General features: G+C 36.2%; 1 protein-coding gene across 1 annotated transcript in view; it reads left to right on the forward strand.

Annotated features, from left to right (window-relative positions):
• SPATA17 (spermatogenesis associated 17) overlaps window positions 1-27,784 on the forward strand; it is a 203,877-nt gene that overhangs the window by 63,574 nt on the left and 112,519 nt on the right. Inside the window, exon 6 of the mRNA XM_004439661.3 lies at window positions 26,239-26,362. Coding sequence (XP_004439718.3) covers window positions 26,239-26,362 — 124 coding nt within the window. The remainder of the gene's footprint in view (window positions 1-26,238; window positions 26,363-27,784) is intronic.

The raw sequence follows: 27,784 nt of genomic DNA on the forward strand, positions 1-27,784 counted from the left end.
TTCCAGTTGAACTATGAGAATTTCTTAGTTCTTAAAATTCACAGTTCCTCTGTGTTGTATTTCCTGTTAAACTGTCAGTGTTTGTTTCCAGTGACAGTCACAATCCAGAACTAAGAGCTAACTGACAGCTTGCTGTTTCAAAATATTTATGTCAATATTTGTGTTAAATGCTGTCTTTGTAGTCTGCTAATTTGCATTTGTTTTCAAGGGTAAAGCAAAAAAACGTTGAGTGATTTTTACAAATATGTGTCTAGTTTCTAGGAAACTGGATTCAAAAGATTGGAGCATAATCTCTCCTCCTTATAATGGTTATCTGTGAGCCTCAATATGACCAGCATTATAGTCTTCAAGTAATCCTGCTCTGGCAGAAAATCATACAGAGTCAACAAATGTATTAGGCTAATGACAAAACTGAAGAACTCTGAGATCACTTAACATTCTGCATTGGGGAAACACGGTGCTAAATAGATTTCTAGTTCTCTGGAGTTGAAGAATTTTAATATGTTAAGCTATCTAGGTAGCATGTTTCCAATTGTGCTTTAATTAACAAAGAAATAGGAATGAAAGAAATCAGCGTGTCCTTTTAGACTGGTAACACGTGCAGCCCTACAAAATCAAAGCAGTAACTACCAGAGTAAAAATCTATAGAGTAGTGTTATTATTTGCCTTCTTTTTGCTGTCACATATGGATTCTTCATAACTTTCACCAACTTCATTTTACCGTCAGAATTAATATTAAGTGGGAAAATACTAATGTGAACAATAGGAATCTGGAATAAATCTAGTCTATCAATACTGAATACATGCTTGATAATAATAGCCTCCTCTTTAGACACATGTACAGTGTAGACAAAAAGAATTATTACTGAGTCGTTGCTTAAATTGTGCAGACATAAAGAAATACTTTAATTGCAGACTCATTCAAAATTTCTGGTTGATGGTATAGCATATCTATATGTTTTTGGCAAATAACAGTAAGAGAAAGATTGGTATGTAGTAATCAGAAATGCCATAATTAATGATCAAGCTCAAAATGCATAGGGACACATTTAGACATTGTGAACAATGACCAGCTCAGTAAATAGACTGCAGTCGCAGGAAATCATATTTACTAAGCACCTATTATGTGCGTGGTGTTTTATATGTTATCTCATCTTTCCACACAAATCCCTTTTGGGATGTATATTATTACATTTTAAAGGTGAAAAACTAAAACTCAGGGTTGAAGGAACTTGGGTAACATCACACACCTAGTCGTGGTAGATCTGGAGATTTGACCTCAGTCATTTTTTTTTTTTTTAATCAAAACAGACTGCGTCTTTGAACTTTTGAATTATTGCAGTTATATCCGTCATATTTCAGTTGTGGCATAACTAGGCTCACTTAAAACACATTCCAAACTTCTTATAAATTGCCTTCTCTGCTGTTGGGGCTGGAAAACTAAAAACCCACTTTCTTAGACTTCCTTGCAGTGGAGGTACCATGTGACTTGGTCATCGCCAATGAAGTATTAAAAGTAACAGAACTTAAAATGGGAATTTGACTATTTAAGGCTATTTGATGTTAGATTAGAAACCATAATTATGAAGTGAAAGTATTTTTTCAGATACCAGCTACTGTACCACATGATGCAGATCATTAACAATCGAAGCTTTGACATTAATCAAAATAGTAGGTACATTTCATAATATTAGTGTCTGCTGCCTCCTCCTTGCCTCTGTAGGCAAATTCCTATGTGAAGTAGATGAACTTGGACTAGAAGTAGCCGATCTGCAAACAGAGATGGAAGGTAATGCTGCTTTGCTAAGGGAAGTGCTCTCTGTGTGCAATGTATATTTAATGAGAGTCCTAGAATCTGGAACCTTGTGGTTTTGAAAAACCGGGTTGCTTCTATACCTTATGCTGATGTGGTTATAAGTAAGTGGCTATGAAGTTGAGGGGCTTAGCTGGAGATCAACCCCAGGCCTTGACAAATATGTGAGCCCAAGACAAAGATCAGATTAGGGATATTATCTTGTCTGATAATGGCTAAGTAATTTAGGCCAACCATCCTCATGATGACATCTAAGCATCGAAGAGCTATCAGCATAGTAAATAATTTACTGGTCAAAATATAGGAGAAGATGGGAACTCAGAGACGTAAGTCCACACTCAAAGGTGCTTTTGCCTTGAAGGTATCTGCCTGTCTGAAAGGACATCTGTCTAACTGTGAAAAAAAGGGCTGTGCTTTTGCCAGCCTAGCATAGCCAGGAGGAAAACAAATTCCAAGTGAGGGCAACCAAAGGTAGGAATTCTGATTAACCTCCTCCTGTTCTTTTGTCCAGGTCCCCAAAAGCCATAACCTTAGAGTAAGTAATTAACAATGGAAATAAACTAGCCTAATGTGAGATTTGCAGTCAAACTGCCAGTTATCTGAGTGATTCAGGGAACCTCAAGTCTTGAACTTGATCTTAGGAGTTCCTAGACTAATGGTGACCCAGGAACCCGAGAGAAGGGCATGAAAAGCCTCTCGGACAGAAGATGCCGTAATTCTAGGCCGAAAATTATTCTTACAAATTATTTTTCAAATGCATTTCCTGCACAGTGAAAGTACCAGAGACTTAAGAAAACAAGACACCGTGAGTGAGAAGCAGCTAAAAAAAAAGATAATGGAAACAGAATCACAAAGCCCTAATATACTGGAATTACCAGAACCAGCCTACAAACCAGCCAAACTTATTATGTCTAAAAAATAAAATCCAAGCTAGAAAAATTTGGCAGATTAGTTCATTGCTGTCTTCCCACCCAAATCTATCGTTTTAGATAAATGGAGCACTGGCTGCTACAAGATTAAGTAGCAGAGCATAGAAGCCAACATCTAGACCGTAAATTTCTAGGCTTGAAAACTATGTCTAGATGAGATCCTTAGTTGTGGTTACTTGCTCATGGAACTGACCAGAATTAAAGAAATCAGAAGCCTACTATAATGTCAAGAGTACTCGTGAAAGAAATCTCAGCCTGGCCAGCTGAAGCCCACCCTCAGGCAATCAAAAGGCCCTTCAACTTGAGCCAACAAGCTCTTAGTGGGCTACTAGAGTGAAACAGTCCCCAGAAGATTATCCTCTCCAATGTCCACCTTGTATGTGGTCATGGAAGATAATGGACCAGGAATATTCTGTTTGTCTACCCAAGAAACTACCCTTTGAACAGAGACTCTTCGCTATACCTACATAGCAGGATTTGATATTTGCTATGGGTCAGTAACTGCTGTTTCTTTCCCATTTTCCATCTTTCCTAATGGGCAGTTTTTACTGCGTTTGTTTTGTTCCTCCTCCACCATTAAGTGCTGGGTGTGTTGTAGGCAGATAATTTGTATTTTAGTATAATTGACAGACCATTAAGAGATACCCAGACCTGATAGACAGGTCTGCACATGACTTCAAGCTGAATACAGTAAGAGATGAAAAGTTGGCATCATCTTTGCAAAGGGGATGATTGCACTCCATATAAAGTTTATGTCAGGAAAGAAGGTGATTTGGAAGTTGTATTAGTCAGAGTCTAGTCAGGAGACAGAAACCACATCAGTAATTTGAACTGGGAAAATTTAATATGAAGACTTATTAACTAGTAAAAGATGAGTAACTTTTTTTTTAATGAGGTCACATTGGTTTATAACATTATATAAATTTCAGGTATACATCATTATATTTTGACTTCTGTATAGACTACATCATGTTCTAGTTTCCATCCATCACCATACACATGTGCCCCTTTACCCCTTTCGCCCGCCCCCCACCTCTTTCCCTTCTGGTAACCACCAATCTGTTCTTCATACCTATGTGTTTGTTTGTTTATCTTCCACATATGAGTGAAATCATGCAGTAATTGTCTTTGTCCGTCTGACTTATTTCACTTAGCATAATACTCTCAAGGTCCATCTGTGTTGTCACAAATGGCAAGATTCCATCTTTTTTTATGGCTAAGTAGTATTTCGTTGTATATATATATACAATATATACAATCTTCTTTATCCATTAAGATGAGTAACTTTTAAAAGAGGTAAAGAGAGGGGCCGGCCCAGTGGTGCAGTGGTTAAGTGCGCGGGCTCCGCTGCGATGACCCGGGCGGGGTTCACATGTTCAGATCCCGGGCATGCACCGACACACCGCTTACTAAGCCATGCTGTGTTGGCGTCCCATATAAAGTAGAGGAGGATGGGCACGGATGTTAGCCCAGGGCTGGTCTTCCTCAAGAAAAAAGGGGAGGATTGGTGTCGTATGTTAACTCAGGGCTAGTCCTCCTCACAAAAATTAAAAGGAAAATAAAAAGAGATAAAGAGAATTCTAAAGAACACAGACATAGTAAATACTGGGAGAAGTTACTACCTCTAGGCCTAAGGAAGAATATTCAAATAAGGAAAAATTTTGGAAGATCCCCCGCCCCCCCACACATACGTCACTGATGAGACTCAGACCTCATGGAGTGGATATGGCTGCAGCCTACTGGACTGTGGAGTCTTCTGAGAAGTCATGGGCCAGAGCTGTTTTGCAGCCAGTGGGTCAGCCCTGATGAGCAGGAAGCTGCCTGTTGGGGTGACAGCAAAGCTCACTAGAGGTTGGGCACCACTGGATCTCCTGCATGGAGCTAGCAGCTATGCCGCAGAAGCAAGAAAGCAGGCATATCTGAACCAGGAGAAGAAACTCCTTCCTCTGCTGTGCCTTGAAACATCCCTCCACCACCTTCTATTTTCACACTAATATTGTGCTAGCTAGCAAAGGTAAAATGTTTATGGGTCCAGAGCCAGTTTTACAAAACATAGCGAAGAATAGCAGATATGAAGCCGAGAGGCAAAATATTGATAATTGACTCAAATGTTGACTTTGCAATGAGGTGATTGTGGAAAATTCCATAGATTTGATCACTCAAGGGCCATTCCAACACTCTGCAACTTTAACTTCTGTTATTATTTAGGTTTTCTAAACTTCTTTCAGCTAGGAGTGGCAATATGACTTAGTTCTGGGCAATGAGATATGCTAGTTGTCCTTCCATTTTTCTTTTCGTTTCCTTGGAGTGTGCACAAAATGACTGGAGGTGCGACAGCTGTCTTACCAATGATAGGAAAAGGCTAAGATTATAACACACAAACATCATTAAAAACTGTATCTAGCATTATAATTTGTATGTTAGAAAAGAATACTGTGGGTGATATTCACTGAGTGTGTAAGTGTCTATAAATGTTACTAAAAAGTCATATATATCTAGATTTACAAAGTTCATCTAGATAAATTAATATACTATGGGTTGAGAATTTAGCCACTATTTATTTATTTTATAAGAAGTAACATGCAGAGGTACCATAGTATATAACAACTTTGTATTCCTTTAACTTGAATATTCTCTATGAATTCAACTCCATTCCACCCTGCCAGCATTTGGATGAGAGAGGGCAAGAAACTAAATATCAGTCCAATTTGGCCCAATAGAGTAATTTAAATAATCTCTCTCTTTTTTTTTTTTTGCTTTTTGCTGAGGAAGATTTGCCGTGAGCTAACATCTGTTGCCAATCTTTCTCTTTTTGTATGTGAGCCGTCACCACAGCATGGCCACTGACAGATGAGGGGTGTAGGTCCGCACCTGGCAACCAAACCCAGGCGACTGAAGTGGAGTGCACCAAACTTAACCGCTAGGCCACCCATGCTGGCCGTAAACAATCTTTTAAAATGTCAGTCTTTTTCATAATTCTTGAGTTCCCCCTCACCCTCTCCAAGATGTCTTATGTATAAGGGGCTGTATAAGGGGCTTATGTTACCTTGTGGCCTGAGGGGTTAAGAGGGAGCCCTGACTTATATTTAAGTAACAGTAGCTGGTGTCTATAGCTGTGTGGTTATCAGTCCTGTCCATAGAAATTCTGCTGGCATCTACTGCTAAGATCTGCATTTGATGTAACCGGTCTTGGTCTTGGCTTGATTTAGGTCTGGTGGTTTTGCTTAGCTGACCAGATCCTGCGTCATCTCTTTCAGTCTCTGTCAATTTCTCGATCTCCCCCATATGCTTCAAATGGCCCCTTGGCCAAGGCTAGCTATCTTGCAGACTCTCTTCAAGGTTGTCTGTATTTTTGCCATTGTGGTCCTGATGACTCGACCCATGACTTTAAACTTAGATCTTGCTTGTCCCTAAGAGGATATACACAAACTCCTTGGTTCTTGTACAGGATACAGGAGCCAAGGAAGACTTGTGAGGTTCTTAGAAGGTTTGCTAAGCAAACCCTCTCTCCCTGACCACACTATTTGATCCTCCTTACTGGAGGATCAAATCCCTATTGTCTGGAGCTGCTTTGTACAAGTGGTCTCCTCCCAGGATCCCAAACAGGAGGTAGGAAAACACTTCCCTGTCTTTGGCATCCCTCTCCATCTACTAAACATTCATCTCTGCTTCCAAGACTTTGGCCTGGAGTGCAGAGGTCAGAGCACAGGTGACTACATTCTGACCTCTCTCCGATGCTGTCTTCTTCCTTCCACAGTCCTCTGGGGTTGGAAGGGACAGACTTGTCACCCTCCCTTCTTCCAACCCTCCCCCCATCTCATGCTTTCCTCATTCCAATGTGGGACCTGCTCTCTCAGTGGCTGTAATTAGTTGTCGTGGAGGGAGAGAAATCGGCTTACTGATAAGGGAAAATAAATGAGAAGTATTTTTTAAAATATCATGCCTATTATGCAGACTTTATTATGGTTTGTAGCAGCACTTTCCAGTCCTACCATCTTCTTAGCGATATTGTTCAAACCAATTGGAAATATTTTTGAAGAAAGAAACAGCTTGCACATTTACGTAGAAATAATTTAATAATTATGCAATCCTGTAGAAATGAAAAATTAGTAAAAAATATGCAAAAGTATTTAGATAAACTTTATATCACCTCCCCATTATTTTTTGTAACTTTTTTGATAAAATGATACAGGCTTTGTAAAAACTTCAAACCATGTAGAAAATTAACAATACAAATAGCTACCATTTACAAGTAAACAATTTCATTTACAAATAGAAGAAGAATGTAAAACCTCTTTCAAAATCTTACCAAACAGAAGCAAGCACTCTTGGAAAATAACCTTTCATGCATGCCTTTGTGAGTGTGTGTAGGTTGTGTATGTATATTTGAATGACCTGCTTTATCTCTCCAGAGAACAAATCTTTTTCCAATTAAATTTTCTTCTTCTAAATTGTCTAAGGACTCTGGAGCTTATGTAGTCAGTCCTACTTTCAAATGTCAGGCAGAAACAAAGAATTGGCAGATCCAATCTGTCCACCACCCCCATTGTTTTGGTCGCTGCCTTAGTTCGGGCGGCCATAACAGAATGCCATACACTGGGTGTCTGAAACAACACACATTTATTTCCCATGGTTCTGGAGGCTGAGAAGTCCAAGATCAGGAAGCTGGCAGATCCTGTGTCTGGTGAGGGCACTCTTCCTGGTTTTGAGACGGCTGCCTTCTTGTTGTATCTTCACGTAGTGGAGAGAGAGAGCTCTAGTCTCTTTCTCTTTTTGTAAGAGCACTCATCCCATCATGATCTCATCTAAACCTAATTACCTCCCTAAGCCCCACCTCATAAGACCATCCCATTGGGGATCAGGGTTTCTCGATGTGAATTCTGGGGGGGTGACAACATGCAATCCGTAACAGTCACTGCCCCTCTATCTGCCATTGATCACTTGGCCTTCAAGGTTTTGTGAAGTTTTGTCCTGCTTTAGGAATGCTATTAATATTCTGGGTTATTGCGAGGGCCATACTGACACTCTACCCTGGTCTCTGAAGTTACCACTCTGTTACTGCACACTCTCATGCAGCATCCATTTTTTTCTAAAGACAACACCACATCAGAATGGCTAGGCCTGGAGGGCCGAGAGGAGCTGAGTCCAGAATAGGTAGGCCCAGAGAGTCTTCCATGTACAGACACAGGCTATGTCAGAATCAGCCCTCTCTCATACCTTTTGTGTTGATCCCAGCACACGAGTCCACATAACTCTAAAGACTCATGTTGAGTTACCCTTTATAGCATTTGGTTTTCCTTCCTGCTAGCAAAAATCAGTTGGGACCAATGCAATTTATCTCAACTGAGGGTCTGCAGTGAGCCTCAAAAGCGAAATGGGATTTCCATTCCTTTCCTCTAAGGGTTTTTTTTGGGGTGATGGGAGGCACTTCTTTTAAATTGTATGTAATTTACTCATTGACTTGCAATGCGTACCATGAAACATTTGGTGGGTTCCCCTTTTCAAGCCACATAAAGTTCCGTTCCCAACGTCAATGGACCCATAAAAAGTTTGTTCCTGTCGTTCAGATTTCCTCTTAAATATCATCTCTTCAGGGAAGACTTTTCTGACTCCCTACTTACTCTCTCCCCGCCCCGTAGATACTTCTATAATTCCCTGTAATTTTCCTTCCCAGAACTTTTCCCATTTAAATGGCTTGGGTTTTTTTTTTTGTTTCTTTTTTTTTTAGTTATTCGCTTGATGTCTATCTTGCCTTATAAATCATTGTCTTGTCAGGCCCTACCACAGCTTGGAACATAGTAGAAACTTAAGAAAATAAGTAATGAATAAATCATGTTGTAGGTTTGAGGAAGCATGTTAAATCTCACTCTTCTTCCCTAAGTTCTGGGCCAACTGAGAAATAAGGCAAAACAATAGGGCAGATGAGAGAACAAAATATCACACTTATGACTGATAAAGCTGACAGTAGAGTGTAGAATAAAGCTGATAATATAGAATGTCTTTGTGTACAAACAAGTGAGTTTTTGAGTACTGGACAATGGAAGTAGGCAAACTTTCCCAGCCAATCAATGCAGCAATGAGCAGACATTTCCTCCCCGCAGCATTAGACCCCGGCCCTGCCAACCTCAGTATGTCTACTCCCCACCTAGTCCTCGGAAGGGGCATGGGCTGGGCTATCCTCTAATCAGATTAAACTGCTTTCCAGCAGTTGGACATCCCTCCACGTGAAGGAAACAGGAGAGGAGGAAGTATTCTCTCACTGTAACAAATAACATCTTCTATGTCAATAAATATAAATTTGTGTCAAAATTTTCTATGCCTATAGTGTGTGTATATGCATATGACATCTACACCATAATTTCTTTTTTTTGTTTGTTTATTGCAGTAACATTGGTTTATAACATTGTATAAATTTCAGGTGTACATCATTATACTTCTATTTCTGCATAGATTACGTCATGTTCACCACCCAAATACTAATTACAACCCATAATTTCTTTAAGCAAGTATTGATGGACATTGACTGTAACATTCCTCTGCATATAGTTTTTTGCATTTGTACTGTTATCTTTTCTCTGCATAATTCTATAAGAAAGACTTTGGGGTAAAGGTTTAAACATATTTGACAGTTCGATACATATTATCTAATTCTCCATCCAAAAAATATCAATTTATTCTCCTACCAACAATGCACAGGAGTTCCTGTTTCCTACGCCTTAGCCAATACTGGCTTTTGGCTTTTTTATCATTGTCAATCTAATAGAGTGAATAATTCCATCTAATTTCTCATCTAATTTTTTAATTTTTAGGAATTTGAATGTCTTGTATTGGTTATTTGTATTCTTTAATGACTTGTTTATATTTGTTTCATTCACCTAATTATTTTATTTTATTATTATTATTGTTCTTATGGATTTGTAAAAAGCCCTTTGTATGTAAGGGAAACAAACCTTTTGTCATCTGTGACGGCAATTATCTTTCCTTGTTTGTGGTTGTCTTTCAAATATATTTATGGAGAATTTGAAGCATGCCAACCTTTCAGTTCTTTCTGTGGTTATATTTGTCAAAAACTTCTTTTTCGATTTCTTCTTTGCATGACTTTAAAAATAGTCACCCATGATTCTTCTGATATTTTAGGATTTCTTTTGTAATTTTTAATATTGAATCCATCTGGAATCTATTTGATATAAGGAGTAAATTTAAAATTCGGCTTAAGATTTTTTAAATGGCTAACAAGTTATTTCAATAGCATTTGTTAAATAATTCATTTATCTCTCACTGTTAAGTGCCATCTTATCACATAGTAAGCCCCCACATGTACTCAGGTCCATTTCTTGATTATCGATGCCATCTAGTTTGTCTCTCTCTGTAATCCTGTATAGTATTATGTGGCTTAAGTAGCTATAAATTACTTTTATTTTTCAGAAGATGTTGTGGCTATTTTTGCTTAATTTTCATCCAAGTTGTGAATCATTTTGGCATGTTTCAAAAAATATCAAATTGGGATTTTAAATAGGTTTAAATTAAATTTGTAGATAGTATAGGGAAAAAATGATATTTTAATAATTTGAGTTTTTCTGTCAAGGAATGAGGTATATCTCTTCATTTATATGGCTATTTTAAAAATATCCATTAGTAAAATTTTATTATCTTAATACAAGGTCTATATTTTTCTTGTTAATTTTATTTTTAGGAATTTCACATTTTTCTGTTATATTTGCTAATGGTACATTTTCTAAGTTATTTTTTACATATAGGAAAGCAATATATTTTGACAGAGTAATTTTAGGTCTGGCTGAAATCTCTACTTGGGTCTCAGAATTCTTATACATTTTTTAATGCTTAAGCTAGATATTGATGGTTTGTTTAATCATTCAGTCATTCAGTATCTGAGGAGGGGTGGAGGGTAAGCTGGAGCGATGGGCACCTGTGCTCTTGCCGCCATCTTCCCAAGTCCTGATTGACTTGGATCCACATCCTGTCACTGTGGATGTGGCTTTCACGAAGCAAGATCAGTGTGCAGCTCCACTGCTCATGGACCTGTCTTTTCTTTCCTCAGTTTACTTTATTTAGTAGCCCTCAGGCTACTTTCCCCCATTCTCCTCCAGCCCAGTTTTGCCATCGTGTCTCAACTCGATCAGAAGTTCTGATCAACAATAAGAGAAATTGCCTGGCTGCAAATTCTCTCCTTCAGTCCTGCATCCCAGTTATCCCCAATCTTTATCCCTCTTGGCTGAGGTTGTTACTAGGTTCTTCAAACTTGTTCAATTATTTCTCATATGCTACACTGACTTTGTGATTAATGAAATACCCTGTACTTGTGGTTTAAATTTAATTGAATATGACAGATATTCTTCATTCATTCAATTCCTAGTTATTTTCTTGAGTTTATGATGTGGGTTGTGACTGTTCCTTGTTTTTTCCTATACTCTTGTTCATTTGGCTGATTTCAGAAAAGGATTGTAGGCAAAAGAGCACACGTTCACTGTCTTCCTAGAAATCCACACATAGTTATTTTAATAGCACTCCATGTTAGCTATTATTGTTATGCTTTCCTTAAATGGAGTGTCATTTCTTTAGTTTTTTCAATCTTACCCTTTCTTCAAGATGTGGAACCTAAGTTATTTTGCATTTATAAATGCATTTATAAAGACTTTTCTGGTATACATGGCTCCCTTCTTAATTAAAGCAGTTTTATTTTGCGCCAGCACCAATGGCCTCGTGGTTAAATTTCAGCGTGCTCTGCTTCAGTGGCCCAAGTTCAGTTCCTGGGTGTGGAACCACACCACTTGTCTGTCAGTGGTCATGCTGTGGCAGTGGCTTACATAAAAAGAAAAAAAAGAGGAAGATTGGCAACAGATGTTAGCTCAGGGCGAATCTTCTCCAGCAAAAAAAAAAAAAAAAAAACAGTTTTATTTTGACCCTTGATTATAGTATTCTCTCATTAAGATGTGGAAGTTTTATCTTTATAACAATATTGACAATTTTGCTATTTCCTGTTGCAGTTCCTGACATAGAGGGTTCATTGAAAAAAATGTTGGTATATAAGTAAATGTATGAATGCATAAATTAGTTGAAGATAGGGTCATATATTCTTTTGTGGTACATAAATATTCATTAATTGAATTATATATTATAAATTCAGAGGAGTCAGATTTTCAATAATGGCAGAATATGATTCTCTTAAAATATATAATACTTGTTTTATATATTGTTTCATGTTTTATAGTAAGTGTATAATTAAACAAACATTAGAATAATATTCTGATTTTATCCGAAATGCCATTTCACACATTGTATATTCTCAGAGGCTGTGTGATGTAGAAGAAAGAACAAGTATAGAGTTTTAACAGACCTCAACGTGAACCTCCCATTGAAAACACTAGGAATTAATCTTTTAATCAAATAGAGCTATTGTCACTTAAACACATTAGAAATTGCTAACATATATTGAGCACTTATTGTATACCAAGTATTGTGCTAAGCCCTTTATTTTCATTATCTCCTTCAGTTTTCACAACAAAGCTATGAGGTAGATATTACTATCCATTCTATAATTCAAATAGAAATATTTTAGTTTTGCCTCCTCATGACTAAAACTTCCCTCTAAGTAGTGTTTACCGTAAGATCCTTACTTGGAATGGAAATATCTGTATAGATGTTTGATAAAGAATGAATAGCTACCTTAAAGTAAGGCTAAGCATAGAATATGGACATTGAACTATTTCATAATTAATTTTTTGGCAAAATTAAATGAAACTCATTCACAGTCAATATTGAGTAATTTCTATACTGTATTAATTTTAAGAAAACCCATCCATTTACTTTCTGCAAGATATTTTATTTTAAAGCTAGTCAAGAAGACCATTTATTTTTATTAAAAAAATTATTTTAAGTTAATGAAAAGAGTGCTAGATTTTCCATTTTTGATATGTGAAAGATATTAGAATCATAAAAAGTGGCTGTTTTGTAGATTCATTTGGTAGGTAAACTGTCAGGTAGCCTCCATAAATGGGCTGTCATGTTATTTCATTTATTTTTATTATTTGAACTCAAATGAACTTCACAGTTTCACAATTTATCTATTGTGAATCTGAAGAGGTACGTAGGACAGAAGAAAAGGTGCAGTTCCATTAAGCTCTAACATATCATTGGCTGTCAGGTAGGGCTTGTTATGCTGTCCATCCTCATTTAACTATCCCACAAGATCTCTTAATGAAGTTAAGCCCCAAGTTCACTCCAATAATTCTGTGGCAAGAGTTTGTGCAATGTAACAATTCATCACTTGTCAGGAAGGCACTTTTAGTTTATACATTTAATAAGGGCATCCTCTAGCTTGGTTAATTAGAAGTGAACAGTTTGCATATTTACTAAATGCAGAGTGTCATTGCCACCACGGCCTATTGCCTACATGAATTATTTGTCTATCTGCAATAAACAGCTGGGTAATTATTACCGCCATAATCAGATAAATTCCCTCTGTAAGGCTTTTCTTACATGGCAATTCTTTGAACTCATCCAAAGCTGAACAAAATTTATGAACTCCAGCAGCAAGGCCACTTTGTCATACTAGGGTGTCCCTGTTCCCTATTTCAAGGACATAAGAAGAGCACTATAGATATTGTGTAAATAAGGGGAATAAGTATGATTACCTGAAGATAACATTTCAATAAGCTTCATTTTAAAAATATAATATTCTGATCTCAGCCAACTAAATGATAGCAATTGGCTTTATCCAATTGTATCCAGATGACAGGCTCTTTTAGTAAAGCCCAGACTAAGACGTAAAGAAAATAACATTTTAGTTTCAAGAACCAAATTTGTCTGTCATGTTAGCTATACATGTGACTTTTTTCTGTAGAATAATTTTATGTATGAAGAGACAATAATTATAGCAATTAATTTGGTAGAATTTAGATAATAACATACTAGAGTGTCTACTTAAAATGCAGTGTATGTTCTTTGCTTTAAAAACAGACTGTTACTTATCTGTAATTAGTGATTAATGACATAATCTATATAATCACTTTAAAATATGGGATGGTATCAACCATTTGATCACAGCCTTTTCGCATACTTTATTTTTAACAAGAATGCACTAGCTTTAACAATTTGCTACTTCAAAGAAATTTTTTTTTTTTTGGCAGGGAAAGATTCGCCCTGAGCTAACATCTGTTGCCAATCTTCCTTTTTTTTTTCCCCCTCCCCAGAGCTCTGGTACATAGTTGTATATTCTAGTTGTAGGTCCTTCTAGTTCTTCGATGTGAGCCGCCGCCACAGCATGGCTACTGACAGACAAGTGGTGTGGTTCTATGACCAGGAACTGAACCTGGGCTGACGAAGTGGTGAATGTGCCGAACTTTAACCACTGGGCCATCAGCGCTGGCTCCAAAACATTTTAAAAGTGAAGTATATAAAAAAGAAAAAAGTTTCATTCCCAAGATAGAATGAATAATGGAAAAAGTTTATTATGTTGGGTATAATTTCTTTATATATATATTTTTTAATTTTTTCAAATTTAATTCTTTATCCAATGAATTTGAAGCAGTTTACAAAAAGATATATAACAAAAGAGTAAAAGAAATAAGGACCACGGTAAAGAAAATAGAGAATAATGACTTTAATGGTGTGATTGATCAGGGAATGTGGTTAGTTAAGTATGTCCCATTGCCAAAATGGAGAAAACGTTACCGCCTATGCCAAGAAACAGCTATTTCTAGCACAGATCTAAAAGAAATTTCACATATGAATCTTCAATAGGATACACCAAGTAATGTAATGAAGTGACTTCTATAACTTTTTTTTTTTTTTTTTTTTTTTTTGCTGAGGAAGATTCGCCCTGAGCCAACATCTGTGCCCATCTTCCTCTATTTTGTATGTGGGTCCCCACCACAGCACAGCTGTCGACGTGTGGTGTAGGTCCCTGCCTGGTAACTGAACCCGGGCCACTGTATGGAGCATGCCGAACTTAACCACTAGGCCATGGGGCTGGCCTCTGTAATTTTTTTTTTTAATCAGAAAACAGCCGTCTGAATTTCCAGTCTCTCTTTTCTGTGGTACTATTTGAAAAAAAAGAAGTGCCAGAGTGTAGCATTAAATTGTTACTCATTTGAAAACCAGGGACTTAAAATATGTTCATTCATGGATTTAGCCTTGTGGTTGTCCAACTTTGAGGATTGGAAGGATTGGAAGTTCTTATCTCTCAGTTATACCAGCTACACTTTTGATAGGAGATGGAGAGAAGAGAGTTCTTTTTTTTTCCTTTTTAATTCTGTGATAAGGACCGATAATGCTATTTTTGATATTGGTGATTGAGAGTAAATTTATATACTAGAAATTGGATTCAGGTACCTGATATATTAATAATGTACAAACTTTTTCAGGTATACTTGAGGATATTTTCAAGTTATTGTGAAAGTGTAACTGTTGCTTAAAAAGTTATTTATAGTACTGTCCTGTGGGCTATTTGGCCTTCATCCTGTTTGGCCTCTGTGGAGCATATGGCACTGTTGCTGCCTTTCTTCTCTAATCTCTCACGTGACTTGGGTTCTCTGACACCACTCTCTCCTGCTTTCCTTTCTACTTTTCTAGTGGTTTCTTCTCCATTTCCTTTGTGTACTCATTTGATTTGGCTGATCTTAAATATTAGTGTTCTCTCTTTGCCGCACTTGCCTTTTCACGCTCTTAAGTTCTGGACAGTCTCTTCCACTTCTGTGACTTCTGCCACCACTTGTATTCTGATGATTCAGAAATCTGAATATTCTCCAACCCAGAACTTTCTTCTGATTATTATAACCATCTATTCAAATCCCTGCTAACATTGCCAGCTCAAGCTAAGCATGTTTATATATAAAATAATCATTTTCCCAAACCTCTTCTTCCTATGGTGAATTGGACCATTCTTTGTTTGGTGCACAAGCCAGAAACATGGGATTCATGCTAAAGATCCCTTTCTCCATTCTATTGATGACAGTGCCCTATCGTTTCTTTTCCTAGCTCTCTGTTCTCATTCTTCATCAATCTCTCCTTCCTCCTGCTGCCTGAATAATTCTTCTAAAAAACAAATCTCATCAATGTAATTGTTACATTTCCTTCCTTTAAGGGTTCCATGGTTAAAGATGACTTAGAGATCCTAGAAACATGTAAAATATAAACACTAGGAGTATATTTTAGAGTATCTTCTTAGCATAAGAATTAAGGAAACCCAAAATAAATACTTGCATTATATTCCTGAATAGTTACAAAAGCATGGATCTTTGAGAAAAAAAAATTTAAAGATATTATTGTAGAATGGGAATTCCTAGAGTATATATGTAACTAGAAAAACAAGAAATTTTGTGATAAAGAGGAAATGTATGCATTGGTGTCATACTACAAAAGCAGTGAATTAATAAAGCATCGCTTATTTTTTTACATACTTTTTTCATTACACCTTTGTAATGCTTTTCAGCTTTTTCCATCTTGTTTTCTTTTTAATCTTTCCATTTCCTCTCTCAGGAGTGACAATGAAGAGAATGGAGAAAGAAAAATCATGCCAGTTTCTTTCTCTCTCTGTTCTTTCTGCTACTGTTTTGTAATCTTTTCTTATCCTGCCCAACAATAAATAGGATGAGATTCTCTTTGGCATTCATATGGAAGTGATTTCTAAGATCCACTATAAAACAATTGGTCAATAAATAGTTTTCCAGAACTCATTAGATAATTTTCTGAAGTTACATGCAATATATTGCTTTAAAATATGTTGGCATCATCCTATGGTATGTTATTGCTTTATCATGGCATCAAGATTAGTATAGAGATGTCCCTGGTCTGTGGTGAGTGAATTGCATGCAAAAGCAGCAGCAATTATTTTTGCTTTAAAATGAAGTTAACACATTTTAAATGAGAGACAATGTGTGATTTTTGAGTAAACACAAAGTAAATAAGATCTTGGAACTCTTTTCATATGAAATTGGAACTTTAGTTACCTCAACTCTGAACTCGACCCAAAACAAAACTTCAGTAGCTTGATCCTCACCCTCCACAGCTGAATCACCGTGAAGGAGAGAGAATGTGATGGACCTTGCTTTCCCTTTATGCAGGAATGCCCCCATGCTGTGTCTCAAAGTCACCATCTGTAAAGTCATTTCATTTCACAAAGAAGAACAGGAACCTTGTTAATAATACCTGCCCCTTACCAACCTCAGTGGAATGTTATGAGGATGAATTAGTGTCTGTGAAGCACTTGGAGCTCCTGAAAATAATGCACTACTTAAATATATTTTATTATTATGCCTATTATTCTGCTTAGCTCAATGTCACTCTCAATTATTTGACATCATATATATTATATAAAATTTTACTTCCTTTTACAGAAACTATCCGGAATAGTGAAAAGAAAATAATTGTGCAGTGAAATATGTGCATATTTTTAGAAAGAATACTATACAAAAAACTCCTTTCAACTAAGTTTATTCAAAAGAGCCAGAAGAAGAAAAAAATTGATTTTCATGAATGATCTTTGAATAGAGTCTTACTGCTTTTTAAAATCATGCAAAGTAGGCAAATGAAATAATGGGGCAATTGGCTGATCCCCTTTTGTGATCAGAGTGAAGTCATGGTATTGTAATTTTATAACATCGACCATTATCTTCTCTCTTACTTTTTTATTCTCAAAATATCTAGTCTATAGGGTACAAATTTGCTAGCATTACCCTTAGAGAGCCCATTCATCCTTGGTCAGGAAACTTTTCTTTTAGTCTAAAGTGCATTTCCACCTTTGCTGTTGATGGCCCAAGTCAACCAAAAAGAGCTAGAGTTTCTCGTGAATAATCCACCACTCTCCTCTATCCCAGTTCTCTCTTTTTAGTGAAAGCCTGCTCATTGTTCAGTCCCCAATGCCATCACCTACACAAAGCCTTTTCTGATCCCTCTAATAAGACGTGAGCTCTCTGAACTTAAGCACTGCATATGTATTTCTTCATAAACTTAGTCTGTCTATAGTCTAGTTGGTTATCAGCTGTTTTATTTGTAAGCTACTTGAAGGCAGGAACCCAGCATTAAAAATCTCTATTTCTTTTACTATTTCAAACATGCTTGTGACTGCCTGACTGAATAAACAAATGTGTTAATTTTCTTCATGATATTAACTCTTAAAGTAGCTTAGACATTTTGAAGAGAAATTGATCTATACTGCAGCAAAGGATTTTCAAGAGTAACTGAAAAGTTTTTTATGAGAGGACTTTTCTTAATGTTTCCAAAATGTTAAAGTCTCAACTCCAGGTTTCAGAGTAAGGTGTGAAACTCAAGAGCAACCTGAGTGCTTGAATGTGAATGACTGTGTGTTATAGAATGCTTAATTTTAAACTTAATTTTCCCTTTGTAAAGTGCCGCCCTAATGAAATTTGCAATACCTGTCCAACAGTTCCAATGCCAGTAGATAAAATAAGTGGTATAAATGGTTTGATTGACTTTTTTTTTTTTTGATGAGGAAGATTGTCCCTGAGCTGACATCTGAGCCAGTCTTTCTCTATTTTGTGTATGGAATGCCACCACAGCACGGCTTGGTGTAGGTCCGCACCCAGGATCTGAACCGGTGAACCCTGGGCCGCCGAAGCGGAGTACGTGAACTTAACACTATGCCACCAAGGTGGCCCCTTGATTGACTTAAAGTGAAGCTTTTGTTTCTAATACAGATATTTGGGATATCTTAATGACTTCCAGATAATCTGTTCTAAGGTTTTATCAGTCTCAAAATACTTTTGGATGTCACACACCAAGTCCAAGCATATAATTGGCTTTATTTGTGGTTAGTATTTTTACTTATATTTTAGACTTAGCCTTCTCTTTTTTCTTTTATTGCTTACTTATTTGGTTAAATTAATATGGACATATTGAGAGCAGACAATTACTAGAGATAAAACATTAAGTGCATTCAGTAAATGTAGCTAAAATATATTTGTCATAATATACAACAGCAGAAACTAATCCTATTCAGCTATTTTTGTTTTGAAAGCTTCTTACAACAGAAGCACATTGCTATCTTTGCCATCAAAACAGAGTGAGGACTCTAGATAATTGTTTAAATCCATTTCCTTAGAATTATTTTTTCTTAAAGATGGTGCGGATGATGGCGTTTTGTTTTTATTTGAGAAATTATGTAATGTTTTTAGCAGTTTCCTCTGAAATTTTGGGCATTAAAGCTTTTAAAACAATCTCCATATAATTTTTTATTTCTTTGTCAAAATTATGATTTCTGTGAAAGTGTTGTGACGTGTCTATATCCTGTCTCCCTTGTAGTACTTCATAGTGCCTTAGCTAATATGGTGATATTTATATTAAGATTATGAACTGAATATAATTGCATCTCTTTATGATGTCATACTAGTGAGTAGAATTGAATCATCTTAATTCCTCAACAGAGCTGACAGTTTTCATTGCTGTGGACTAGTGCTTCTCAAACTTTAGCAGGCAGGAGATTGCCTCAGGAATTTCTGATTGAGTCAGTCTCAGGTGGAGCGTGAGAATGTGCATTTCTGGCAGTTCCCTAGTGAAACTGATGTTGCTGTTCCAGGGATCACACTCTGAGAACCACTGTCCTGGGCAAAGAGCCAGGGTCTTGAATCCACCCTGCTTCCCAAGAGAGGCTTTCTCAATGTGGCTTCTTCTCTCTCCTAATTAAACCATCTGAAATGATGACGTGCTACCAATCAGCTGAAAAATAGTTAGAAGTGCCTAATTTATACCAGATATTTGGCCAGATACTTTGGGAGAGGCACATCAGTAAGTAAACCTTAATCCTGCCCTTCAGGACCACAGCCCTTAGCAGGGGGAGTGCAGAAAGTGGTGCATGCATACAGCTATAATATATTGTGGAACGTAATAGACATGTAGAAGAGAAATGAAGGATTATGTGAGCAGGAACAGTTGGAGTTAATTATTGTAAAGGGGATGTGTGAAGCTTTTTAGAGGAAAGGGTATAGATTTTTGTTTTTTTGTTCTAGACTTACAAAGAAGAGAAGATAAAATTTATAAACACAGATGTTTCTTTTAGTACCATATTTTGGAATGAATAAGACAATCTAACAGAACAGCAAAATATATAGCTCCCATCTGAGTGGCATAGGTGGCCATCTTAATAGTTTTTATTATGACAAATAAAGTATTACATGAATCTGCTGAACAAATATTGAACTCTGAATAATTTAGTCATTCATATATAGGAGGGGATAATTCCCAAATTGTAATTGTGAGTTTGGATATTTTCCATCTTATAAATACTGTTGGTGAAAATAATTTAATTTTTGAGCAGAGTGCTCTTTTTTTCCTCAAAAACATAGTTTATGGAAATATATTATTTTTCTCCTTTTCTCAGGAGAACAAAAAAAACCAAAATTATGGTGTTATGAGCGAGAATAATAGTGGAAGAAGAATTCAGATTGCTGTAAAGGGAGTGCAAGGCAGAAAATATAAGTGAAGGTCGTGAGGTAGAAATAAATTGTTTGCTAGACAAAATCAAAAAACAATTTAAGCATTCTAGACAAAATCAAAAAACAATTTAAGCATTCTAGACAAAATCAAAAAACAATTTAAAAAGAAAAATCAGGGCTGGCCCAGTGGTGTAGTGGTTAAGTTCTCACCCTCCGCTTCAGTGGCCCAGCGTTCGTGGGTTTAGATCCTGGGTGTGGACCTACACCACTCATCAAGCCATGCTGTTGCAGCGTCCCACCTACAAAATAAAGGAAGATTGTTAGCTCAGGGACAATCTTCCTTACCAAAAAAAAAAAAAAGTCATTATGACAAGAGAAAGAATATATACAGCATAAGAAAGTATGAAATATCACATCATAGGAAGTAATCATTACCTTTCATTTGGGCTGAGGACTGAGCAGGATTATGTAATTGTTTTTTGCAGGCACCTCTCTCAAGTTCCTATCATCATTCATGTACATAAACCTCCAAGCTTATTTGGAAACAAGAGAATAAATTTTTTAAAACAGTTATATCCAAGATAATGGTCCTACTGTCCAGGACTGTCTTTGTAAATAAATAAACATGGAGAAAACAGACATAGTCATTATTTGTATACGCTTTGCTGTCTAGTGGGTGAGACATATATTAAATAATCAAATATATCCATAAATATATGACTATAATATTTGTTAACTTCTATAGAGGAAAAAACAAAATTATGGTGTTATGAGCAAGGATAATAGTGGGAGAAGAATTCAGATTGCTGTAAAGGAAGTTCAAGGCAGAAAATATAAATGAAGGTCCTGAGGTAGAAATAAATTGTTTGCTAGGAGATGAAATATAGCCATTGTGACTATAGCATAGTAATCACAGGAGAAAGTGGTGTGAGGTGTGATGGAGAGAGAAGTAGGGCCAATCCTGAAAGGCTTTGTGGGTTTTTATTGTTTGTTAGTTGGGTTGTTCCAGTTAGCATTTAAGCATCTTTTCAGTTTCGGTCGCTTTTTATACATTAGTAGAATGAACATTAGCATTCTTTGCTTACTCAAAAAATGTTTTTGAGCCAGCCCTGATGGCATAGTGGTTAAAGTTCAGTGCACTCCATTTCGGTGGTCCAGGTTCATTTCCTGGTCGCAGAACCACACCACCCATCTGTCAGTTGCCATGCTGTGGCAGCAGCTCACATAGAAGAACTAGAAGGACTTACAACTAGGATATACAACCATGCACTGGGGTTTTGGGGAGGAAAAAAAAAGAGAGAAAGAAAGATTGGCAACAGATGTTAGCTCAGAGTGAATCTCCCCACCCCCGAAAATGTTGAATATTTAAAAATAAAATGTTTTCAATTGGAAAACATATCTTACGGAAGGGAGGACATTTATGGCTGCAAATGCAAAAGTTTGTATGTTGCATGGTCACATACAGCTGTCCAGTTATAATGTTATGATCTGATGATGAAAAAGACTAGTGATAGATCATTTAAATTATTCCAAAATGGAGCAGCTTTTTCCTTTTGTATACTTTGGGAAAATAATATAGATACTACAATATTCAAAGTTACCTTCTCAGAGAGAAAGTACTATTGACATCTAAAAAGAATATTGGATTTGGGCAAAATGTATGATAAGAGTATAGTATTGTGCTTAAAGGCATGAATTTTGGTAGCACACTTTGATTCAAATTCTAGCTCTGCCTACTTGCTAGTTTGGGAGTTTGGACAGAGATTTAACCTCAGAATCTCGTTTCCTAATCTATAAAATGAAAGTGATAATATCTGCCTCATAGGACTGTGAAAGGATTAAATGAGGTAATGCATATTAGGTCTTAGCCAGGAACCTCTTGGAAATAAAACATAAGTCAAGGATTAAGTTGCTAATATTTTATTTGGATGGTTCAAGCTAAGGGCAGTGAAGATGAGGAAAAAGGGAGTGAAGTGTCATAGATGGAAACAGGCTCTGAGCCAACAATTTGGTACATGAGTGTTATTGGGGAGCGTTTTGGGGAGTAACATCTCTAAAGGAGTGGAGGAGGGCAGAGGGGGAAGTTAAACTGCATCAAAGGTCTCAGCCAAGCTCAGGAAGCTTGGGATTTGGATGGGTCTGTAGGGTGGTCCCAAATTGAGACAGAGGCTCTGGGCCTCTGTATTCTCTCAATCACCAGTCATGAGATGCAGGTGAGGGGGAGAAGAGGAGCTGATTTTCTCCAGTGGGATACAGCTATGAGCTGTTGGCCGCCAACATTCATGGCAGCAGGAGGATTGGGTGCTTTGGTCCTGTAGGGAGGAATGTGATATGATGAGCTTCTGCAGCCCTGGCCACCACTTTACATAGAATCCCATAGTGACTCAACACAGGGCAGCAGGTGTGCTTGCTATCGTTAGCCACGCAGGCTTGCAAGGAGATCTCTCAAAGCAGGACATGGAAGACAGAAAAAAGGAAATTTGTTTTCGTGGCTCTCTTCCATCTCCCATTTCCCTCTGATCAAGGTTTATCCCATGCCTCTTAGGAAGCCAGATTCTATGCTCTGCATTGTGGACTTTCACCCACAAAGTACACACTGATCAGGAGAGAGAAAGGAGGAGATCATTGAGGGAATTTGAGACAGTATAAAAGATTCGTGTCCACTTGAGTAGATAAAGCATGTAGCCTAGTACCTAGCATAGAGTAAACATTCAATAAATAGCTAATACTTACTTGGCACCTTACTGTGTGCCAGCCCTACTCAGAGTGCTTCACATAGATTAATTTATTTGATCCTCACAGTAGCTTGATGAAGAAGATGCTAATACTACTAATTTACATTTTATAGATAAGGATATTGAGACTCAGAGATTAAACAGCTAGTAAGTAGCACAGCAGAGATTTTATAAACAAGTGGAATTTCAGAGTCTATGCTATAAACCACTCTACTATATTGCCTCCAAGTGGCTATTATTATTTTTTTATTTCTATCATTATCAGAATATGTATTTTATTCTCATTATAAATATTATTAGCAAAATATCTTCAAATATGTAAGACTTTACAAAAGTTTCACTAATTTTGAAAATTTTTTATTTTGTTTTTATTTTATACTTTTATTTTTAAATTAATATCACAAAATGCTTTATACATATGAAAAGTGATTCAGGAAGTCCTGGGACTTACTCAGGTTTCTTTAACTGTATAGTAGAAAACAGAATCGTAGGATAAAAAAAAATATGCATGGTTCATTCGATGAAAAATATCTTCTGCATGGTATTTCTTATATCAGGACAACTGCAACATGGTCTGGAATTAGAGAATCTGCAAATCTGGGGATTCTAATTCCATTTCTGCCATTAACTGATTTGTTATTCAGAGTAGATCATTTCATCTCTTTATGGGTCTCCCTATTTGTAAAATAGGGTAATTAGTAACACCTATCCCATATATAGCACCAGGATTGTTTTTTGAGGATAGAAATAAGACAATATATCTGAAGTGAAAAAACATATTGAAAACAACCTGAGGTTATTTGGAAAAAAAATTTTAAGTGTTTTAAAAGTACTGCATTTAAAAAATCTCTGGATTAAAAGTAGATAATTTTTATAATTTTGTGGGGAATCCTAGTTAGAACGGTTTCCATCATCTAATCTTTAATGGGATCATAATTTTTTATTACATCCTTTACACTGAGCCATAGCTTCATCCCTATTGATGTAACAAAAACTTGTACGTCAAGAATAAATAATTTATTTAGCTCTTCCTACTTGGTCATTTAATAAAGAATGTTTGACATAAATATCACTGTGGTGTTCAATATATCTGTATACTCTCAAGATGGCAATAAATCAATTAGGAATGTGAGATTGATTTTGTTTTCAATAATTGTATTAATTTATTAAATTAATTACTTTTATGTTTTGAGATTACACCAGATTAATTTTTCTGGTGTTTTGTCAAGTTTCTTCGATTTAATTTGGGGCTTCCCAGTTCCTTATGGGTTTACTGTGTTTTCTTTATATACTGGAAACTGACATTCTTTTATATCTCTCAGTTTAAGCTTTCCTTGTCAAGCTCCGCAAATACACACTGTTTTTATTTTCCATTTCCATATCCTGAAGATGGACTGTTTTGACTACTTCAAAAAATTTATAGTTTTGATTTTGTATCCACGTCCTATGTACTGCTTTGTACCTTACCTGTTCATGTATAGGCTCAATTATATAGAGACTTTCTTCTTTCTTATGTAAGATCTCTTTGTATTCATTAAATCATTTATAGAGTATAAACTTCTTTCTAGATATATTTTTTATTTTATGGCTCAGAAAATTATTGTACTTATCTTTGGAGTGACATAAAATTGGATACATGGATATCTGAGTAATTATCCTTATAGTGGCAGTTCATTGTTTATTTTAAATTATCTTAAAGACTTATAAGAGGAATCATAGAGGAAATATATTTTTTTACATAATATAAAAAGTAAAAATTAAAATTAATAATGTATTCAGTTTTTTATGTAACAGATGATTGTTATTTTTTCCTGGTAAAAATTCTCATTTATTCATATGTAACTGCCTTGAAATTTGTACCTTAAGCACCTAGAAAGGTCACCAATCCCTCTGACTCCTGGTTCTTTGTCAAAAATGGACACAGTTAATGAGGTTTGTTTGGTACAGAACAAATTCGCAGACACAGATAGAGATCCTTTCAGTGGAAACAAATTTGTTTGGATTTACCAGGTTACTTAGCGATTAATAACAGCCTCGCGACGCAGGTCAGAAAGGTCGTTGTGCCAGCTTGCCCACACAATCTAAATGTGCAGCTAGCCCCACTCTGTGGGCGCAGAAGCCCCCCAAATACTATGCATAAAGTAAAACAGGCTATTTTCTGACTCCTTTTTTCATATTAATAAGCAATTTTCAAGAGAAGGGTGGCAAAATGAGGGCCATGCCACTCCAAGTAATTCATTTATTTTGCAATTTAATCTTATGTTGAAAAAAATTGCTCTGCTGCAGTAGCATAGCATGGTGATTTTTAAACGTCAGGGTGTTTTATAAGTAACCTTGTATGAAGTATTGTATTAGTAGCTTTTAACAGAAAATCGCAACAAAAATATTTCTAGGCATTGAAGTAGAAATGAGAATCTTTTTTGATTTTTGGAATTTTCCCCTACTTTCCCCTGATATCTTTGAGGTAAATATTCAGATGATTTACTTAAAATTTTACTTGTAGAACCAGACACTAAATTACTTATCCATTTTTTAAAAGAATAAAGTACAATTTCAATACATTATTTTAACATGAATAGTTAAATTTTTTCTGTGAAAATAAAGGATTTATTTTTCCATGTTTGATAATATGTTATTTATTCTACTTAGCAGGTGTTTTTCACATAGTAATTTTAAAAGCTTATTTTTTGTTTAAATTTCTCGGATAGACACATAAGAATGTTGGAAAAGTTTCATTATTTTAATGGAATTTATTATACTTAGAAAGCTGTGAACTTATTCACCTAATTTAGCTTTTATTCTATTTATCTATATAATTGGACAAAATGTCAACCTTTCAAGTACGGGGTAATAATATATGTAATCATGTTGATATTATTTGAACTGACTGAAGTAAACTTACAATAAATTAAGTATATGTATAAAATCATGTTGCACTTTAGCCCATTAGTTAGTATACAAAATAAACGATTAGAGACGTGTAAATACAAAATCAAAATTTAAAGGAAATCAGTAGCTTGGATGTTTTCTTGGGATATTTACGTATGTACAAAATAGTTAATCTTCAACCAAAGAAAATAGTAATATAGTAATTCACTTACTTTGCTTTTGATATTTCCTCAGCTATTGAATTAATTATAATATGTAGATATTTGATTTTAAAAATTTAACCACTGAAAAATCACGTGCTTTTTAAAGATTGAAAGGATTTGCCTAGAATGTGCAGGTAAGACAGATGACACCACTGATTTTGATGGATGTGGATCAAAACTTACTTGATTATCATCAGTGAAAGAATTAAAATGTAAGCAGGTTTTTAGTGTCGTAAATAACCACAGGTTGTTTTGATGCAGGGAGGCGCTGGACGAGTTTGCAGACATGCAAGAAAGAGAAGAGAAGAAGGCGACCCTCGAAAGGGAAGAGAAGAAAAGAGATTACCAAGCCCGAAAGATGCATTACCTCCTCAGCACAAAGCAGGTTGGTCTACCTGTCCCTGACAGCTCTTGTAAGCCACTTGGGCCCCCAGCCTGACAGAGATAAACTAGCAGGCTGAATGAGACATGACTTGTTGAAAAGATATCACCAAGACACGACTTCGAGTTCAATTTCGTGCTTGTGTGTAGGTGCGTGCAGGCACCCTGACTTGTCTGTGACAGTGGCTTCATAGAGGCAGCCACTGCGACGCTGGCAGAAAGGTCGCAGTCAGCAGTGTGATCTGCCACTGTGATAACACAACACGAAGGGCATAACCTCGCTTTCAAAACCCATTCTGAGTGGCTTGTTTTTGTATTGCAAATTGATCAAGAACTAAGAAGTTATTAAACTGAGCTTGCTTTCCTGTTTTCTCCTTTTACTGAGCTAATGTCGAGATTAAAACCATTCCTGCACCCTTTCTAAATTTTGATGCAAATTTTCAGGTAAAGGTTTTAACAAAAGTGCTTCAGCAATTATATCTTCCTATAGAGACACAAATGTGGAATTTGAAATACTTAGAAATTTATCTTCTCATATAGTAAAATTTCAGTGCCTCAGGTCTTGTCATGATTGCTAAGAAAAAATACACTACATGTAGAATATTCTGCTCAGAAAGAAATACGGTAAAAAAAAAAAAGCATGGATTTGGGGGTTGGGATGTGTTTTGTTACTTGGGCTTTAGACAAGAAACTAGCAATTTCTGGGTCTTTATTCTTCCTCATAGATTTTCAAGTCTAGTCTCATAGTTCTAGCCAGTCACATATTCAGATGTCTCAGACGTGAGCAAGCCAAGATCCAGCAGTGGACGGTGAGATTCGAGACTGAATGCCATCCAAATTCAGAAACATATTAAGTACTGGACTGGCCATGTGCATTTGACATAGAGACACTTGCACCACTAGCCTCTATTTGGTTGTCTCAAAAACAATACTTTTCCATAATGAGGACTATCTAAATATTTACTTGGATTTGTATAGCTGAGTTATCTTCCTGTAACAGGCAAGGAAACTGAAACTTGGAGATAATTATGTGACTGGTTGATACACACAAAACCAGTAGTAATAGATCTTGTACTCAAACCAAGGTCTTTCGACTCTAAATACTTAGGCAATAATTTACAGACAATTTTAAAAATAAAAAGTCAAAGTTTTTCACTTTTTATTATAAAATCCATAACAATGTAAAAATTTTAGCTGTATGATTTGTGGGCTACATTTTTTTTTTTTAAGTAGGAGTTGGTTAGAAACTTTTTTCAGAATGCTTCTCATTCTAACCAGGCTTTTTTTTGAGGAAGATTTGGCCCTGAGCTAACATCTGTTGCCACTCTTCCTCCTTTTTTCCTTTTTTCTCCCCAAAGTCCCAGTAGATAGTTGGATGTCATAGTTGTACATCCTTCTAGTTGCTCTGTGTGGGACGCCCCCTCAG

The sequence above is a fragment of the Ceratotherium simum genome, chromosome 36 (genome assembly GCF_057802395.1).
Source record: "Ceratotherium simum simum isolate JZ-2026a chromosome 36, ASM5780239v1, whole genome shotgun sequence".
Classification (NCBI taxonomy): domain Eukaryota; kingdom Metazoa; phylum Chordata; class Mammalia; order Perissodactyla; family Rhinocerotidae; genus Ceratotherium; species Ceratotherium simum.